At 38.2% G+C, this 20,372-nt stretch overlaps 1 protein-coding gene across 8 annotated transcripts in view; it reads left to right on the top strand.

Moving 5' to 3' along the window:
- The window catches only part of SGCE (sarcoglycan epsilon), a 71,449-nt gene that overhangs the window by 35,430 nt on the left and 15,647 nt on the right, over positions 1–20,372 (top strand). For all 8 annotated transcript variants that reach the window (XM_061413470.1, XM_061413469.1, XM_061413465.1 and 5 more), the window contains 4 exons: positions 996–1,068; positions 6,133–6,331; positions 17,363–17,525; positions 19,875–20,086. In XM_061413470.1, coding sequence (XP_061269454.1) covers positions 996–1,068; positions 6,133–6,331; positions 17,363–17,525; positions 19,875–20,086 — 647 coding nt within the window. The remainder of the gene's footprint in view (positions 1–995; positions 1,069–6,132; positions 6,332–17,362; positions 17,526–19,874; positions 20,087–20,372) is intronic.

Here is a 20,372-nt window from a genome sequence, read left to right as displayed (position 1 = left end):
TGTTAAAGTTTGGGAATTTTTAATTTCCAAATTCTGATTTTTCACTGTTGTCTCAAATGATACTTCTGATGAGGGTGATATATTTAAAGCTCATCTGTGGTGCTTAAAATCTTTGATACTGGTTCTGAGTGTGCAAGGTATTTCTGTTGTCTTATTTTTTTGTCTCAGTGTCAACTGTGGCTGCGATTACTGCCAGGACAATGCTGGGATGCTAAGACTATCATTTGTTTTGTTTTGTTTTTTTGAGGTACCGCAGGCCTGTCTGAGTGATTTCATATCTGTTATAAAGTTAATTATTCCTAGATTTTTGAAGCCACATCCTGCTGTTGGCCTTTGCTTTGTTTGTTGTTTGCAGTGGCTGTTTCTGAGTTGACTTTGATGTAAGTTCATTGACTCCACAAACATTTACCAATTTTTTTTGTGAAGGAATTGATTTGTGGTTTTGAGCATGTGCCATTAGACTGTGATCCCTACTGCTGTGCTCCATCGTGAGATATGATTTCCAAAGGGGTCCTGACATCTCCTGACGGTTTGGTGTGCAGTTTAGTACTAAATGCAGACAACACAGAGATACGCTTGTTTTAAAGTGCACTTTCTGGTATGATCCTTAAGTTCCATTCAAAAGTACAGAAATAGATTTTGTATGTTTTTTTTTTCCCCAAGTTTAGAATGGCTCTGGTAAGTAATTCATAATAGTTAATCCATTTACTAATGATGCATCTGCATTGCCACTGGCACTTAACAGTCTTCTATAAAAGGGTTTTTCTGATTTTAACTTGTTGTTTTAGCATGTTTAATAGACCTGACTAATTATCTATTTCCCATAATATTGCTAAAAGCTCTGATTCTTGTTGTTCAGAGAAGGAATATTTTGTAAGTATATAGACAAATAATGAAAATGGAAAGAACGACAATTTGTTTTCATTTAGCCCTTAATGAATTTCATTTTTCAAATAACATTTCACTTCTTTAATATGACTTTCTTTTTCTAATAGATAACAGCCTATAATAGGCGTACCTTTGAGACCGCAAGGCACAATTTGATAATTAATATAATGTCAGCAGAAGGTAGGTATGGGAAAATATGTTATTGATTGTTTCCTTATTTGCAACAAGTATTTCACTTATGTTTTATAGGTATATAAAATCTAGTTCAGGATTTTAAAGCTCCACATACCTACCATACCTAATGAAATAGTAAAATGTAGAAAAGAAAACAAGCAATAAAATTCATGACAAAATATCATGACTTGTTTTGGTGCTGAAAACCTCAGGACAGGGAGCCAAATATAGAAGCCACTTATTTCTCCAGGCCTTGGTTGAATCATCTGTTCAGCGGGACTAATACCATTCCTCTTGTAACTCTGAGGTAAGGAAGCGATCATTTAAGGCTCAAAATGTGCTTGACGTAAGGCTGGTCATAGAATTCATCATTGGTATGATTTTATTTTAAAACCTATCATAGCTCGTAGTCTAGTTGTGTTGATGATAAAGAAATGTTAATGGAAATAAACCATCATTTGGGTCATCATTTGGGTCACAGTCTCCTTTCTAAATAGCTAATCATTTAGCTGGAGTAATTGTTGGAGTCCATCAACAATTTAGAATTACACATGCTCAAATTGTTAAGTGATACCTTAGGATTTAGAAGGTTAGGGACACAAGAGTTACTCCGACACTTAGCATATTCTGATGCTGTTTTGGCATTCAGTTGGGAAAGACATACCCCTAAAAACTTAGTGGTTAAAATTTCTAAATCATGGGATGCTATACCAGATATCATTTATGAGGGTGATGGGAGAAGAACTGATACAATATTCCCCCCACCCCATCCCAGCACAGAAAAACAATTCTGTATCCTGAATAGGAAAATTCTTACTTCTGTTTTCTGCTGCTGCTGCTACTAAGTCGCTTCAGTCATGTCTGACTCTGTGCGACCCCATAGACGGCAGCCCACCAGGCTCCCCCATCCCTGGGATTCTCTAGGCAAGAACACTGGAGTGGGTTGCCATTTCCTTTTCCAATGCATGCAAGTGAAAAGTGAAAGTGAAGTCACTGAGTCGCGTCAGACTCTTTGCGACCCCGTGGACTGCAGCCCGTCAGGCTCCTCCATCCATGGGATTTTCCAGGCAAGAGTACTAGAATGGGGTGCCATTGCCTTCTCCGTCTGTTTTCTAGTACAACACATTTTATCAGGGCCTACTAATTTGGAATTCATAGTAATTCAATAAAGGCTGTGTTTAAAGTTATCTTTACACTCTATGAAAGAAAGTAATTTCAATAGAAATGAAAATGTAATGCAATACGTAATTGAGGAGGATGCTTGATGATTTTGAACCCCTTAACATGAGTTTTTCCTTTTGGCATTTTAGCTGTATTAATTGCAGACAACAAATGTGCTAGTTTAAAATTTAAAATGACTGTTCCTAGCTGCTCAGTTGGTAAAGAATCTGCCTGCAGTGCAATAGATCTGGGTTCGATCCCCGGGTTGGGAAGATCCCCTGGAGAAGGAAATGGCAACCCACTCCAGTACTCTTGCCTGGGGAATTCCATGGACAGAGGAGCCGGGTAGGTTACAGTCCATGGGACTGCAAAGAGCTGGACACGACCGTACGACTCTCACTGTTTCTTTCATATATGAGAAGAAAGTCCAAGTGCCCATTCCTTTGGCCAGGACAGAAGATTCTCTGTCCACTTTTCCACTTCCCAGGGGCTTTTGTAATTTTGTACCCAGTTGTAATTGGGTACTTGCTGTCAAGCTGTCTATGTAAAATTGGAATATCCTTAATGAGAAGAATGGTTGTGACGTTCCTTTTCCTTGGGGATCTGTCAGTTTAGTTATATTACAGTGGGCTTGGACCACTAACCTCACTAGTGTGTTCTCAGAGGGACTCAGAAGTCTTTTGCAAGGTATTTTGAATCCCTACAAGCAAAGAGTTGGACACGACTTAGCGACTGAACAACAACAACAAACTGAAAAATAACCTGGCCTGTGGTTTCAACTGCTTTCTTTTCAAGTCTGGTCTCAGTCTAGTTGACACAGACTATATCCTAACAGGTGATGCTGACGTGTGGGAACCATATTCAAGCAGATACTAATGGAAGACTGCTAGTCAACTATAGGATTGAAAGTTGGCCTGAGGGGCTATTTATCTAAGTTAGGGTTGGGAGAGAACGAATATCTGGGTTTAGAAAGCCTCCTTTTATAGATTATTAGATTGCATTAGATAGTAAGAGTGAGGGGAGGAGGAGAATGAAGGGACAGAGAATGAGATGGTTGGATGGCCTCACAGACTCAATGGACGTGAATTTGAGGAAACTCCAGGAGATAGAGGAGCACAGAGGAGCATGGTGTGCCTACCATTCAAAGGGTCACAAAGAGTTGGCCACGACTGGGTGAACAACAGCAGTGGCCAAACCTCTGAAAACCAGTGCACCACCAGGCAGTCATTTTTCCTTGCTCTTTTTGCTGGAATGCATGTGGTCATTAGGGTATGTGTCTGTGGGCGACCTATACGTGGGCTGTTGGCCCCCAGATAAGGTGAGGAAAAGCAGTAACGGGAGCTGAGCATCAGGATAACCATGCTCAGTTCTGTCTCCTGCTGTTTGGGAGCTGCCTCCTGCTCTGGGACGTCTAATGGGAAATGAGTCGTGTGGAATCGCACAATGTGAAGCCCAAGGAGAGTATGTAGAGTGAGTCTCTAAATCAGGTTTTAGTGCCACCGCTCTGTTGGCCTCCTGTTCCCTTGGCCTCCGTGGTGTCCAAATATAGCAGGTGCGGGATTTCCCCAAAGTTAGAAAGCTCCGGTGACTCATCTCTAGGAGACTTGGCAAGAGCACTTGGCTGGGTAGCTTATACTGCCTGGAGCCACGGAAGGGTGTGGCAGCTGCCAGCCTCTTTAGGAGCCATGGAAGGTCACAGGCATTAGGGAAGGCCAGGGAGCAGCTCTCCAAGGAGGAGCCTCAATGATAAACAGGAAAAAGTTTTGTATGCTTTTTTTGACAAGTGGATTTAAAAACACCGAATGAAGTGAATAGATGATAGAATTCTAGCCTACTCAACAAACTATACTTGGTATTATTTATAAATATTATTTATTGCCAAGAAACTGTTCTTCCTGACATTTTTCTGCATGACTGTTTCTCAGTATGGGGTGGGGGTGGGGGAAATGTAACATGATTAAGGTTCTGTTTATCTATATAAAACAGGAAGCATATCTGTATAAAACAGGAAACTTATCTACATCAAAGAGAATAAACAGCATATTTTAGAAGATTACAGATGGGCTATACATCAAACAAATCTAACAAAATCATAAGCAGAATAAATTACAGTGTAGGAGAAGGGTGAAAAGCCTTCTGTGATTAGGGCTTTGAAAAACTTAATCTTTAGAGACACTACACTCCAGAAAACTCTCCTGAAAACTCTAGAGCCAGAATATCTCCTGACTTCAGCTCTGACATCAAATGTCCTTTAATATTAAAGAGGTTTCATAATAAATGAGGTCATCGAGGTTTCAGTTATTACATAATTTTTTTATTTATTAAATAAGAATGGACAGATAGTACATGAGTTATAGTAAGTCAGAGGGGAAAAGACCCTGGCGCTGGGAAAGATTGAGGGCAAGAGAAGGGGTCAACAGAGAATGAGATGGTTGGATGGCATCACTGACTCAATGGACATGAGTTTGAGTAAACTCTGGGAGTTGGCGATGGACAGGAAAGCCTGGCGTGCTGCAGTCCATGGGGTCACAGAGTTGGACACAACTGTGCCACTGAACAACAACAGCAATACATAATGTAATTATTATTGGGGACTTTAAATCTGTGGATAGTCCAGAAATTTTCACGGCAGAATCCAAATAAGTAACATGTGCATATTATTATAAGAATTGCTAAAGTTTAATATTTTCTAAGTTCTTACTGTATATTAGGAGCTCTGGTGAGCACTTTATATACACAGTCTCTTTTAGCTCAGGTAAAAATCATGTGAGGTAAGTTCATATGATCTAAAAATTAGCTTCCTCTTCTGAAAGCATGGAGAAAAATACAAGTACCTACTCGCTTTCTGATTGTGAGTATTAAATATGGTAATTCACCTGTTTCCCTTGAAAGTAGCTTTTATTATTACAGAAATATTACTAAACGAGAAGAAAGCTCTTCTTTGTCTTAATAGAACAGCCAGAGTATAGGAAATGACATTTTATAATTCAAGACTAACATTTGAGAAGCTGAAATCAATTATATTTATTTCAAGTTTCTTATATCAAGAGTCTGAATTGGACATTGGGTTGGCTTAAAATATTTGGCATCTTTAGAGGGAAATTATTGATGAGACGTTGAGGACGAAAAAAGCTAGGTAAATCTCTAACAATGTGAGATATGGAATTTCAACAGAAACTTTACGATTTCTCTAGAATATCTAATTATGGAGTGATCCAAAGAATGAAATAGTTATGATTTCAAAGTACTTATTGAAAATGCAGTCAATATTTATTTTAGTTAAATGTAATGTTTTAGCATGCTCTAAAAAGATCAATAATACTGCAAATTAAAAATACGGTTTTCCATATCCTATATAAGCAACCCACAAACAAGTCCCGGTATTTTGTCATATCTTCTCTATTTGAAAGGATACTGTTCTGTGTCTCAGCTTCCTCCTCTGTTCAAATAGAAATAGCACTGCCTAGGGTTGTAATGATTAAACAACGTGAAAAAGATCTGTCAACTTTAAAACAAGACAAACACAAAATATTTTTCTCAGTTCTGGAAATGCTGCTTCTACCTGGGTACGTTGGCCGGGTGAGGAGGCTGGCAGGCCACTGGCAAGTTAGAGACAGATACGAGATTTGGCGTTTTGCCTTTTCTTTCTTTGTTTCTTTTTCCTATAATTGCAAACTGCCCTGCTGTCCCTTGGATTTGATTACATCATAGATAAAATTCTGGGTCAAATGTATGTGGTGTTTTTAGATAAGATATAGCCTCTGTTACTCCGAAAGCCTTTGAAGTCAGGAATAATATTGTTCCCCAAAGCCAGGACTGTGACACGTCAACAAATCTCAAGTTATTTTGTTTCCCTTTCCAAAGACTCCCTCATTAAAGGTGTGCATACCCTTTTCCCACCAAAATTAGACTTCCCGTTACCCTATCAAGCAGAATTCTTCATTAAAAATATGAACGTAGAAGAAATGCTGGCCAGCGAGGTTCTTGGAGACTTCCTGGGGGCCGTGAAAAATGTGTGGCAGCCCGAGCGCCTGAACGCCATAAACATCACGTCAGCCCTCGACCGGGGCGGCCGGGTCCCACTGCCCATCAACGACATGAAGGAGGGGTAAGCGGACTTCATCTCATCGCTTTAAGTGTGGATTTTTAAATGTGGTGATATTACCAAACTTAGTGTAGATGGAAGAGGGCCTGTGGCATTTTTCTTTTTAATAAGCGGTAGGTATTGCAGAGATGTGGAAAAAAAATAGCAATTTTCTGTATTGACAAAGAGGTTACGTTAATGGTCCTTTATATCTGATGTTCCAGGTCCTTTGAAAGCTAATTGTAGATCAGGACTTGCATCATAAATTACAGTGCTAAGTCTTTTTTGTACCTTCCGTAGAGAAGCTGATTATTTAGGGCCCTGAGTTTCAAAGGAAATTGATGCCCCAGTTATCAGCTGCAGAAGGACATACAGATTGCTGTAACTTTATTCTAGGAAACTATTTCTTCGCCTTTAACATTCTTTCCACCATGTGGCGATGATTGATGGCTGGGGTGGATTTGAAACCCATTCCTAAAGCCTGGCCTTGTCACTCACAAGCTGGGTGACATTGGGCAAACTGCTGCACCCCTCTGGGCTTCAGCTTCCTCGTCTGCTCCAATGGGAACAACCTTGGGGTTGTGGTGAGGATTAAAGAGAGAATGCATTTGAAAGGGACTTGTCTATTCTCAAGTCTTACAGATGTAGAATGTGACTTACACCCTTGTAGGGGTTATAAAACACTTATACCCGAGCACAATGACAGATTGAATGCCCACATTGATGAAATTTTACTGTTTAATTTCTAATCTGCAAATTGAGGCAGATCTGCTTTTAAAAAAAAAAAAACTAAATCCTATAAAAGTACAAGATACAGAATAAATCACATTGTGCGTAACATATGCTTTTCCATCTTCTCTTTTATCCATATTCTTGGTAACGTTTATACAGAGGACATCTGGAATTAACCAGAATGTCTGGATTAATAAGAATCAAATGTAAGGGCAACTTCAAAGGAGAACTTTGTTGGAAATAAGGGAAGAAATCCCAAATAGACACAGATAAGGTAGAGTGAGTAGTCAGAAAGGGGATGGAAGCATAAGCAATGACCTGCAAAGTCCAACTCACAAATTTCAGAATTCAGTTGTATCTCGTATGGTGTAATAATGGGTTTTTGAAGTCAGTCAAGCATACCTGCAAGTGTTCGGAGAAAAACAGTTGCTTTATTTCTTGCCTGTCTGCTGGTTGGCTTTCTCTTTGAAAACAGAATTCTGGGCTTAACATTTTACTTCAGAGGTTACAACCTGGATCTTTTTCCCAGTGAGTAATTAAAGTAGAACCATAGGAGGAGATGAACAGGAGTATCTCCCACATTCTCCAAATGTGGAGTCTATTAAAGAAATGTTTGTTGATTTGGCTCTATTGAGTCTTAGCTGTGTCATGTAGGATCTGTGGTTGCCATGCACAGGCTAGCTGTGGTGCTGGGCTCAGTAGTTGGAGTGCATGGACTTAGTTTCTCCATGGCATATGGAATCTTGGTTCTCCCACCAGGGATCGAACCCACGTCCCCTGCATTGCAAGGTAAATTCTTAACCAGTGAACTGCCAGGGAAGTCGCTGGAGTCTTTTCAACAGTTTCTTAAAGTAATGTGTTCCACAGTGATTGTTAAAACAATGACTAAAAGATGCTGGAGGAAGCAACAGGAAAACCAGTCATTGGTAGAGTCTGCCATGGTTGTGCTTTCTTCTGGACTCACCCCTTCCCTAATCAGTAGTGTAGGCGCCACCCACAGAGGCACTTTTAGCCACCACTAGACTAAATTAAGGGCTTTCCTGGTAGCTCAGATCGTAAAGAATCTGCCTGCAACACGGGAGACCTGGGTTCGCTCCCTGGGTCAGGAAGGTCCCCTGGAGGAGGGCATGGCAACCCACTTCAGCATTCTTGCCTGGAGAATCTCCTTGGACAGGGGAGTCTAGTGGGCTGCAGTCCATGCAGTCACAAAGAGTTGGACGTGACTGAGTGACTAGCACAGCACAGAGACTAAATTGAGCTAACACCTCTCTAAACCAAACTCTGACTTAAAACAGTACTGTTCAAATGTGTCTAGCTTGAGAATTGCCAGTAGAGTTTATTAAAAATATATCTAGGTTGCTGGCCTCTGATCCCCCCTAGAGATCCTGGATCTTTTGAGTCTAGGGCTGGGCCTGAGCATGTGAGTCTAAATTAAGAACAGAATTTCTTGTTGTACAAGTACTTGTTGGGAATCTAGTCATTAGCTGATGACCCCCAGCACCTGCTAGCAGGAGGCATGTGTTGTCAGTCCCGTGGCATTTATTTGGACCCTGTTGTCTCAGATCCCTTCCCAACTAGAAATGCTTTCCATGAGTTTTAATTTAATGTTAAGCTGCAACCTTTGCAAAGTATTCATATGGTAAGTCATTTAAAATAGAATTTCTATAAATTGTACCCAATGCCAACTTTATTACTCCAGTGTACCTATATGAGCACCAATGGAGTAGGATCCTACTTGAGTATAATTGCATAAGAAAAATTTGTCCCTGGAAATCATTTTGCATGTTTTTTTTGGTTGTTATGTAATGTCAAGGTAACAAAAATAGGTTTTGTTTTTTTTTTTTTACCATATTTGCCTTAAATTTAGAATAAATTCAGTGCTTAACTCACCTCTTGTGCCTTTCTTCCTTTTTAATGGTGAATATCATGATTCTTAATTTACTTGTTGAACTTTGGGGGGGGCTTCCCTGGTGGCTCAGCAGTAAAGAATTCACCTGCAATGCAGGAGATGTGGGTTCAATTCCTGGTCAGGAAAATCCCCTGGAGAAGGAGATGGCAATGTACTCTGGTATTCTTGCCTGAGAAATCCCATGGACAGAGGTGCCTGGTGGGCTGCAGTCCATGTGTTCATAAAAGAATTGGATGTGACTTAGCGACTGAATAACAACATCATGATTCCTAATCCACTTATTAAACTTTTTGCCTCTGTACTTTCTTTTGAAAGTAATATGGCCTATAAATGTCATTAAAAATGAAATACTGGAAAGATCAAGGGTATGGTCAGAGATCCAAAGGAATTGCATCACTTTATTTTCTAAAATTTTATTTAAAAATATACTTCAGAAGTATTAAACACCTACTAACTGTGTTCTGCTTTATACTTTGAGTGAGTTTCAGTCCGTGATTTTAAAAAATCTCCTTAAATTATTTCCTATTCTCATGCATGGCAGCCACAATTTACTAACTGAAAAGTTTTCCACATCAGTCAAACTCGCAGCAGATGGCCAAGAGGAGCTCTCAGTAGTAGACCCTCAGAGTAAGCCTCCAGCCCTTCCACAGCCCACAGTGCATTAAATATCAGTCACCAGGAGTCCCTGCTACAGCGCCCAAGCTCCTCGTCTTTCTCAATGTGCATTTTCCCCCCCTCATTTCTGCAGACCTCACTGACAGCTTTTAAACTTCTAAATCTAACAGAAACCAATGGTAAAGATTTCCTTCAGAGTGAATAAGCTCCTGCAAAGGAAAGCTGAACCTCCTGAAAAGATTCCCTTTCACTTGCCAGACCCATAACCCCAGGGCAACTGTGCTCTGTCTCTGGGTGTGGTCTCAGGGCTGCTTTTGCTCTTGAGTTTGAGCCAGAGACTAAGGACTCGTGGATGCATTTAGCCTGGGATAAAGCTGGTGGAAAGAGGAGCAGGTTCATATTTCAGTCTGAGCATGGCGTAGCTGCCAACTCAGGGTGAGTGATGTGGTGTAAATGGTGGTTATGAAGGGAATGATGGGGTGTGAGGATTAAAGAATATACTCACTTTTCATAAGAGATTGTCAAACCTACCACTGTTTCCTCTGGTTACCAAAGCCTGTGGATCTAGCCTCAGTCAGCAACAGAGAATCCTAGTTTATTCTCTAGACAATCTCACAGAGTGCCGCACTCTAATTAATTGTCTGCTTTTTGCCCTGTGAAGGGCTCAGAGAGAAGTTACACTTGGAGAAGAAAATGTAAGTCAGAGGCTGCCAAAGACTCATCTGATGCAAGGCCGTGGTCCGGGGCAGTCTATAGTGCTCTGCTCAGTCAGTCCCCATCGTTGGTGATTGATAAGATAGCCTTTTATTCTTAAATAATGTGCCTCCTGTATTTTTGATGCAACTATTCTTTCTTTTAGGGAATGATGATATGAGATTGGACTTTTTGAGCCTTTAATAACATAATTGGAAGCCAATATAAGCCCATTTTTATAAATATAAACATAAGTCAATTTAAAAAAATCCATGCAACTCTGTATCTATATGTCTGTAACTATATGTCTTTAATTTCTATTCTTCTAAGTTCTAGGCATAGATTTATTTTCTTTCTTCCATTGTTTAGCATTTAGTAAATACTTTTTATGGGGGAATAATGTATTACTCTCTAGGGTACAGTTATTTAAAGAATACAGTTGAAACATATACATTACCATATGTAAAATAGGTAGCCAGTGGGAATTTGCTGTCTGATGCAGGGAACTCAAAACCAGTGCTCTGTAACAACCTAGAGGGATGGGATGGGGAAGGAGGGGACATATGTACACCTATGGTTGATTCATGTTGATGTATGGCAGAAACCATCACAAGATTATAAAGTAATTATCCTCCAATTAAAAATAAAATTAAATTTAAAAAATAAAGAGTATAGTCTATGCTCACATCTCTTAGGGACCAGGAAGTAATCAGATAATTAGAAAACAGTGTTGTATGTATCGTAGTTAAGGTATTCATGGAGATGACTCCTCCCCCACTTCTGGTCGATGTCAGAGGGTTCATAGAGGAGATGAGGTTTAAAATATGAGTACAAATTAGCCATCCTAAAGGAAACCAGTCCTGAATGTTCGTTGGAAGGACTGATGCTGAAGCTGAAACTCTAATACTTTGGCCACCTGATGTGAAGAACTGACTCATTTGAAAAGACCCTGATGCTGGGAAAGATTGAAGGCGGGAGGAAAAGGGGAAGACAGAGGATGAGATGGTTGGATGGCATCCCCGACTCAATGGACATGAGTTTGGGTGAACTCTGAGAGTTGGTGATGGACAGGGAAGCCTGGTGTGCTGCAGTCCATGGGGTCGCCAAGAGTCGGACATGACTGAGTGACTGAACTGAACTGAAATGAACAAATAAGCCAGCTCAAAAAATGATAAAGGGAGAGTTTGGGCAGAGGGAGCAGCTTGAGCAAGAGCCATTAGGTGGGAAGAAGCCAGGTGGATTTGGAAAGTTGCTTTGTGTGTGCAAATGGGGGACAGGGACCCACAAATAATAATGACTAAAGAGGCAAAGACCAGACCATGTTAAGACCTCGTACTCCAGGAAGAACTGTTTGGATTTTATCTTGGGTAGCACTAGGGACCTTGCAAACAATCGTGTATGTTAACATTTTCATTTTAGCAAGTAGGCCTGCTGAGCCCCCTGCACTGCACAAGCTAAAAGCGTAGATCAAACCCAAATGCCTCCTTTCTTCAAGCAAGAAAAGCCTCCCACAAAATCCCCCAGAAAGGTCTGAGTCTTGGGTGCCAGTTGATAAGATCATTCTTCCCTTCTTCAGTAAAGAGGAGTAACAAACAGTAGTAGAAGTAGAGTCTAGAAATGACCTTTATTCTTTATTTTTTGTTCTGAATTAGATGCTTTATTTAGTTTTATGTCTTCTTTGTTTTTCATCTTATTTTTAAACTGACTGATATGCACAGAACAGAGAAGTGAACAGAGGCAAGAATCAACATGCATTTTTAAGAGTTCCCAGGTAGCATGTAACGTACCTGGACACTTTCTTCTCTAAACCATCCTCTGTCTCTTATATACATAAAATCACGAATAAAATACATTCATCATTTGGATAACTAGGTAAACAATATAATCATTGGATCTGTTTATCTGACTATTGCTGGAAAAGCAGGAGAGTTTTGACATACTTTTTTTTACCTGTAACATGGTTCTGCACTTTGTATGCGTAAAGACCATAGTAAATGGGTTTTACCTCAAGGGAAATTGAGTTGTTCAAATTGGAAGAAAAGGATTCTTCAGAGGAGCAAGGTTTATTTCGAGTACTCAATTCCTAAGATTGTGAGTCACCGTGTTTTGTTAACATTTTCTTGAGAGCCTTGTACTTGATAATACACTGCCATGCCATCTGTTTACGTATATTTGAAAGTTTGAAAGCATGGCTAAGATCATAAATGTAAAGATCATCCTCATTTCTCTTCATAAAAATTTTTAATTTCTGCCTACCAAAAAGCTAGCCTGTCAAAATAGCTGTAAATCAAAAACTGCATATCAAAGATCTAGGAAAAGAGCAGATTATGAAAAATATATTTTAGCATGTATAGCATGAATTATTATAATTATTACACATGGCCTCATACAAATTTATCTTTTAAAAAGCCAAGATGTTAAAACTTACTGGCTGTACAAAACAAAAAACAATAAATACCTATTTTTTAACCTACAAGTCTAATCCAATATCTACTTCTCTGGAGTAGTCTGTTTGCAGTTTTTAAATTAACTTGTTTATTTTTCCAGTTTTGTTATAATTGATGATGTAACATTGGATAAGTTTAAGGTGCACAGCATGAAGATTTGGTAGAAGTATATGTTATGAAGTGATCACCACAATAACTTCAGATAACATCCATTACCTCACAGTTAGTTTTTATTTTCTTGTGATGAGAACTTGTAAGAACCACTTTCTTAGCAGCTTTCAAATATACAAATGCTTCTGTTTCTAAACCGGTATCTTTCCTGCTGCAGATAGACGCCCTGAGGACAGGGAGGGAGACTGAGTTCCAGGCGCATAGTCAGGGTGCTGCTGCTTCACGCCCTTGATTAGAACTGGGGTGTTGGCTGTGGGAAGGGACAGAGTGGACAGGTGTGTGCGAGAGCTCTTTCAGGGCAAATGTCAGAGACAGATGATAGGGAAAAGGACGGGAGTCAGTGATACTGGGGCTTGAGCATCTGCCCTTGCCAATCACTGAGAGAGAAGAAGATGGAAGGGGTGACAGGTGGAGGTGGGATAGGGTGATGATGAGCTCAGTTCGGAACATACTAACTTTGTGAAGCTGCTGGATCGTCCAAGTGGAGATGAAAGTAATTTGGCAGTGTGTGTCAACTGTCATAAAAATGTTTCCACTTCTAGGCATCTCTTTTAAGATAGTAATGTTAAAGAATATGCACAGAGATCATCTTTACAGTATTATTTATAACATCAAAACATTAGAAGCAACTTATGTGGCCAGCTCTGAAATAATTATGAATAAATTCATGTGCACTTAAAAATTATATTCCTATAAAAATGTAATTGCAAAGACTATAAAATATGGAAAAATGCTTATGAGAAAAATGCTTATGATGCATTAAGTGAAAAAGTGGGATACAAAATTATAGTTTGGAGATGATTGCAATTAGGTTAAAATATATGCACTTGAAAAGTATTCTGCAAGGTACATTGGAAAATGAAAATCATGATCTTGGTAATAGAAATTAATTGTTTTTATATCCCAAGTTTTATGTAATGTTTTTATATTGCTTTTGTAATTTAAGGGGAAAAAAAACATTTCAGAGCACCCAAAACTGATGCTTATGCCTATTTATGTTATCTTGAAGTGAATTAATTTAAAATCTTACTAATTATAAATGCACATCAATGTTATGTTAAAGCAAGAGGACTTTTAACAATTTTTGAAATATTTAATTTCTGTATTTACAAATATATTTCACAGTTATCAAGGGAAAATATGGTCTTTGCAAGGCAGTTAATAAGAGGATAGAAATTGGCTTTATATGAAGCTTAAGAGTAACAAGTTGTTCTAAATGGAATGTATTTCTCTTTTAAAATTTTTATTGCAGAGTAGTTGATTTAGAATGTTGTGTTAGTTTCAGGTATGCAGCAAAGTGAGTCAGTTATACGTATATGCATATCTGCTGTTTTTCAGATTCTTGTTCCGCATAGGTCATTACAGAGTACTGAGTGGAGTGTCCTGTTCTATGCAGTAGATGCTTATTAGTTATCTATTTTTTGTGTAGTAGAGTGTATATGTCAATTCCAGTCTCCCAATTTATGCCTGCTCCCACCCTTCACTTTCCCACCAGTAACTATAAGTTTGTGCTCTACATCTGTAACTTTATTTCTGTTTTATTAGTAAGTTCATTTGTACTATTTTTTAGATTCTGTGTATAAGTGATACCATATCGTGTTTGTCTTTGACTTCATTCAAGTTTGACAGTCTGTAGGTCCCACCCATGTTGCTGCAGATGACATTATTTTGTTCTTTTTTATGAATGAGCAATATTCCTGTAAATGGAATCTATTTCTACTCACTAATCCTGTGAATTCTTTACCAGTGGTTTCTTCTACTTTTTCTGAACTTATAAATTTTTAACTTGACATAAAGCACAACCAGCTGAATCTGTGTAAGTGTGCTCTGGGACACAGCTGTTAATTAAGGATGTGGCTTCACAGTCACATAACTTTGAATTTTTGTGCCATGCTTTTATTTCATTTCATTAAAAAACAGCTTTATTGAGATATATTTTACATATTATACAATTCACCTATTTAAAGTATATACAACTCAATATATTTTAGTTTATTAACAAAGTTGTACAATCATTACCACGGTCAATTTTAGAGCATTTTTATCCTTCTGACACTCCCTTCTCACATGCATTAGCAGTCACCACCACTACAACCCCCAGCCCTAGGCAATCACAATTTATTTACCTGCTGTTTCTATGAATTTGCCTATTCTGGGCATTTCATATCAATGGAATCATACAATATGTGGTCCTTTGGGACCAACGTCTTTCACTTAGCATATTGTTTTCAAGGGTCATCCATGTTGTAGTATGTACAGTACTTCATTGCTTTTTATGGCTGAGTTATATTATATGGGGGGCTTCCCTGGTGCCTCAGAGGTTAAAGCGTCTGCATCCAATGCGGAAGACCTGGGTTTGATCCCTGGGTCGGGAAGATCCCCTGGAGAAGGAAATGGTAACCCACTCCAGTATTCTTGCCTGGAGAATCCCATGGACGGAGGAGCCTGGTAGGCTAAAGTCCACGGGGTCGCAAAGAGTCGGACACGACTGAGTGATGTTATATGGATATTTTACTTTTTATCCATTTGATGGTTGATGTGTACTTGAATTGTTTCTGCTTACTGACTATTATGAAGAATGTGGCTATGAACTTTTATGTACAAGGTTTTTGATAGATGTGTTTAAATTTCTCTTAGGGTATGTACTTAGGAATGGAATGGCTACATCATATAGTAACTCTGTATTTAATCTTTTGAGGAACTCCCAAGGTGTTTTCCAAAGTGGTTGCACCATTTTACATTCCCACCAGTAGCGTAGGAGAGTTCTAATTTCTCCACATCCTGAGCAGCACTTCCTATCGTCTGTATTTTTCATTATAGCCATTCTAATGGATGTAAAGTGGTATCTCATTGTGGTTTTGATGTCTATTTTGCTGCTGATAATGATGTTGAACATTTTTTCATGCACTTATTGGACATTTGTATATCTTCTTTGGAGACATGTATATTCAGATCCTTTGTTATTTTAAAATTGGGTTATTTGTCGTTTTGTTATGGAGTTGTTAGAGTCTTCTATATGTTATAGGTGTAAGTCCTTTATTACATATATGATTTGTAAATATTTTCTTTCATTCTGTGGGTTGCCTTTTCACTTTTTTGATGATGCCCTTTGAAGCACAAAGTTTTAAATTTTGATAAAATGCAATTTATTTTTTTCCTGTGATTGCTGGAACTTTCTGTGTCATAACTAAGAAACTACTGCCTAATCCAAGGCCATTAAGATTTGTTCCTGCTTTCTTCTCAGAGTCTAATTGTTTTGGCTCTTACATTAAGCTTTTGATTTTTTTTTTTTTTTTGAGTCAGTTTTTTATATGGTGTGAGGTAGGGGTCCAGTTTCTTGCTTTTGCATTTGGATAGCCTATTGTTCTAAAGTACCATAAAGACTGTTTTTTCCCTCAGTGAATTGTCTTGGCTCCCGTGACAAAATCAACTTGCTAAAGATTTTCTTTTTGGATTCTGAATTCTGGTCCATTGGTCTACATGCCAAGCCTTATGATAGTACCACATTCTCTTTATTCCTACTGCTTAGTAGTCAGTTTTGAAATCGCTAATTGTGAGTCTTCCAACTGTGTTTCTCTTTTTCAAGAATTTTGTGTGCGTGTGGGTCACTTGAATTTTCATATGAATTTTAGGATCAGTTTGTCAATTTCTGTAAAAAAGATGGCAGGAATTTTGATGGGTTTATTCCATTTTATAAGTAATAATGGCACTGTCATTAAGAAAATAACTAATATTTATTTCGAGTAATCTTCTGGTTTTCCCTTTTCTTTTGAAAAGACCTTTGAAATTCCTAGCTGCTCAAGCTGCTCCAAGATGACTTAAACACTATTATCTGTCTTCTCTTTTATTGTGAAACTCTTATTGGTCAATTAAATTGAGTTCCCCTAGTTGCCAAGATACATATCAAGAAAATAAATTTTGTTTGCCTAATTTGTGTTTACTAAACAGGAGTTTTTCTCTTACGTCAGCTTCTTAGATAAAGATTTAGAGACCTTGTATTGAGGCACCTACCAGTAGGGACTCTGTGCCGTAGAAAAGCCTAAAAGATAGAACTATTAGAAAGAATAGATCTGCCTGCAGTTCCACACCTCAGGATGTAATATCACAATCTTATTAAAATGAAATTAGATGAAGAATTATTACTGATAATTATCTTAGTGATAATATTATTTAAACAATTTAAGAATATTTTGAATGGAGTCTATCAAATCTAATCAAAATATGATACAGGGTGAAAAAACTTTTAGGAAGTAACAAAGTCAAGAGAGTGTCTGTACACCAAAACACTCAGTAAATATTGGTTGAATAAAGGAAAGAATGGAAAGAAGCCCCTACATGAATCACTGCTTTAAAAGCCCAGGCCTCTACCTTAGGGATGATTCTAGATAATCCCTCAATTCAAAAGGATAAATCCTGCTTTCAGGGTAGATTTATTTCAGTGTTTCCAATTTTCTTAAAGGATAACCTGAGAATTTCACATTTTTGCAGCGTTTATGTCATGGTTGGTGCCGACGTCCCATTTTCTTCTTGTTTACGAGAAGTTGAAAATCCTCAGAATCAATTGAGATGCAGTCAAGAAATGGAGCCTGTAATAACGTGTGACAAAAAATTCCGTACTCAATTTTACATTGACTGGTGCAAAATTTCATTGGTGAGTTTTTATTTTGTTTTTGCAACTGTAGCTAGAAGTGATGTGGCCGAAGATAGCATTTGACTAAAACCTGAACTGCTTTTAGGAACAAATCCTGGGTTTACTTTGTTAACTGCAGTTGACTTCCCTTGACTTTTAGGGATTTGGTGAGACCGTTGACAGTGCCTCCATTTAAGATAGTGTGCCTCCACTTTTGTACTCAGTCTACTCTTGATTAGTTGTTGGGGCCGGATTAGCTTGGCAGGTGGTCTGAATGATCCCCCGGACATCCAGGTGGCTACTAAGTCAAGTTTTGGAGTCTGTGTAACATGGGCAGGAAGCCTCAAATATGCTGCCTTGTCCCACTTTGGAAGGCAAGACTGGAGTGCAATGATAAATCTGAAACTAAAGCAAAAGTGTGCTATGATTCTGTGTCCTGGAAACTCATTGTCGGGAAAGATCAAGGAATAAAGGAAAAGAAGAGGAAAGTTAGAATCTTACCCAGAACCCCTTAAATATTATTTTTCCAAATCACTTTTTAATTAGCATGCTCAAAGACTTAGGAACATGTGAGTAAGATTTCATATGTATGTCAGATACATATGATATTGTACATATAATTTCTATTATATTTTTGATCCTCCTTTCTGGAAGCTAGGAATGTTGGTTTACTCCTTTAGTGACCTTTAGATTTAACTTCAGTCCACTCTTAATGATTGGTGGTGAGTTAGGTCTAAGTTTAAAGTTGACATTTGAACAAAGTTATTGACACACAAACACAAGTGTCACGTGATGTCTTAGCAAACCAGCTGCAGGTGCCTGTCCCAGATCCGGGACGGGGAACACCCTGCTCACACTGAAGCACTTCGCACCCGTCGCCCTGTGCCCCAGCATCCTCTTTCCACGTCACATGTGCCTTAGGAAGATAATGCTCTTTCTCTGTTTTCTCAAACTCAGTGAAAGTATTCAGATGCTGTGTGGTTTACGTGTTCCACTCAATGAATGTTGAATTTACAAAGCTCAATGTTTTGGCCATGTGCTAATCGTAAAAGCGCACAAAAGATGGAGTGGCTGCAGTCGTAACTTAAATAGATCCCTCTCACCAAAGCAGCACACAGAGAGCCCTAGAGATGCCATTTTACCTGTGCTTGAGCTGTACACTATTCATGGTTAGGAAAATTATCTAATTTCTAAAGGTTTAAAAATGACATGCTTTGAAGACTGCATTTTCTGTGGTGAGACTGCATAAAAAGAAAGGTTGGGAATTTTTGTTTTTTTCTTTTGCATGTATGTATGTATTGGTTACATCTTACCACAGAAGATTTCAAGACGCTTAAATAAGAGTCAGATAAATAAGCATAATAGAGCAAATATAAAAGAACTGGAAAATCAGGACCTGCACTTTACCAAAACATAAAGCCTAAGGTCAAGTTTGACAATAAGCTTCCTAATGTCCCTGGTAAAATGAGGAAGTTAATTTGTTATTTAGTTCTCATTCTTAAAGGAGGCAGAGCATCAATTCCTTGGCAAAAGATATCCTAGCACTATATCAGTAGCAAAATTCTTCAAGTGGTGTTTAAGGGCTAGGATACTGAAAAATGCTGCAGATAATTCTCCCCAATATTTTTTAAGGCAGGGAACAAATGTAGTAACAAATTTCACATGGCTGTTTTATTGTGTCCTTCAATAAAACCCTTAGCATAATTAAATGCAGCTTAGTGAAAGCAATTCAGTTAGTGTGGAGGTAAATTAATATAGTACAAGTGTTATACATTTTTTGTGCCTGGGATAGAATTTACTGAAGCAATAGCATTGAATGTTCCTTAAATTATTTTTAAGGAAAATAGTTTATTTTTCCTAAAAATGACTCCTGTCTGCTGGATGGCAGAGGATCAAAGTTGCAAGCATTTAGAAAGTATCTCTCTCCCTCTCTTTTTTGACTCCCTTTCACTAACCTTAGAAACCATACCTGCATACTGGTTATCAGTCAGTTGACGGTTTGTTGACATCTGCACTAGAGATTTGTCACTAAGAAACAAGAAGTATGCATAGTCATGTGGAGGACTTTTGCTTTGGGGGAAGTAAAGTGAAAAAGAACAATCATACACATGTACACATTTTTTGTGTACATATATATGTATGTATATATGTTGTAGGAAGGACCTAGAAAGGCCAATATAAATTTTTAACTTGTTAACTTTCATTTATTACTTCTTCCTAGTTTCCATAAATAATTGCAAGTTCAAGGTGATAAAGTAATCAGGAAAGGTTGCTTTTTAGAAGTTAGTCTGTCTTGGTATGTCTAGATCTTAAGCTGTCATAATATTTGCAACTATTAATTTCATGTGTAATTATCTTCTTTTGTATCAGGTTGATAAAACAAAGCAAGTGTCCACCTATCAGGAAGTGATTCGTGGAGAAGGGATTTTGCCTGATGGTGGAGAGTACAAACCCCCTTCTGACTCTTTGAAAAGCAGAGACTATTACACGGATTTCCTAGTTACCCTGGCTGTGCCCTCGGCGGTAGCACTGGTCCTTTTTCTAATACTCGCTTATATCATGTGCTGCCGACGGGAAGGAGTGTGAGTACTTTAAAACACTAATAAAAAAGTATAGAACTGCTAAGATAATATATAAGATTCCATTAAAACCCAAGTTTCATTTAGCTCATAAAACACCTTGTAAATGAAATTTTGTTCAAGTCAAACTACAGTACTTTATTCCTTTCAAATGAATTAAAATAGTTTTGAGTCTAGTAAACTAGAGGTTGTAATTATTATATTCAAAAATGATTAAGGCTAAATGTAAACTCATACCGCCAAAACAGTCCCAAGGATAATTGAGGCTAGCTATTTTGGTTATATAAGC

This window comes from Bos javanicus, chromosome 4 (genome assembly GCF_032452875.1).
Source record: "Bos javanicus breed banteng chromosome 4, ARS-OSU_banteng_1.0, whole genome shotgun sequence".
Taxonomy (NCBI): domain Eukaryota; kingdom Metazoa; phylum Chordata; class Mammalia; order Artiodactyla; family Bovidae; genus Bos; species Bos javanicus.
This window is presented reverse-complemented; position numbering and strand designations above follow the sequence as displayed.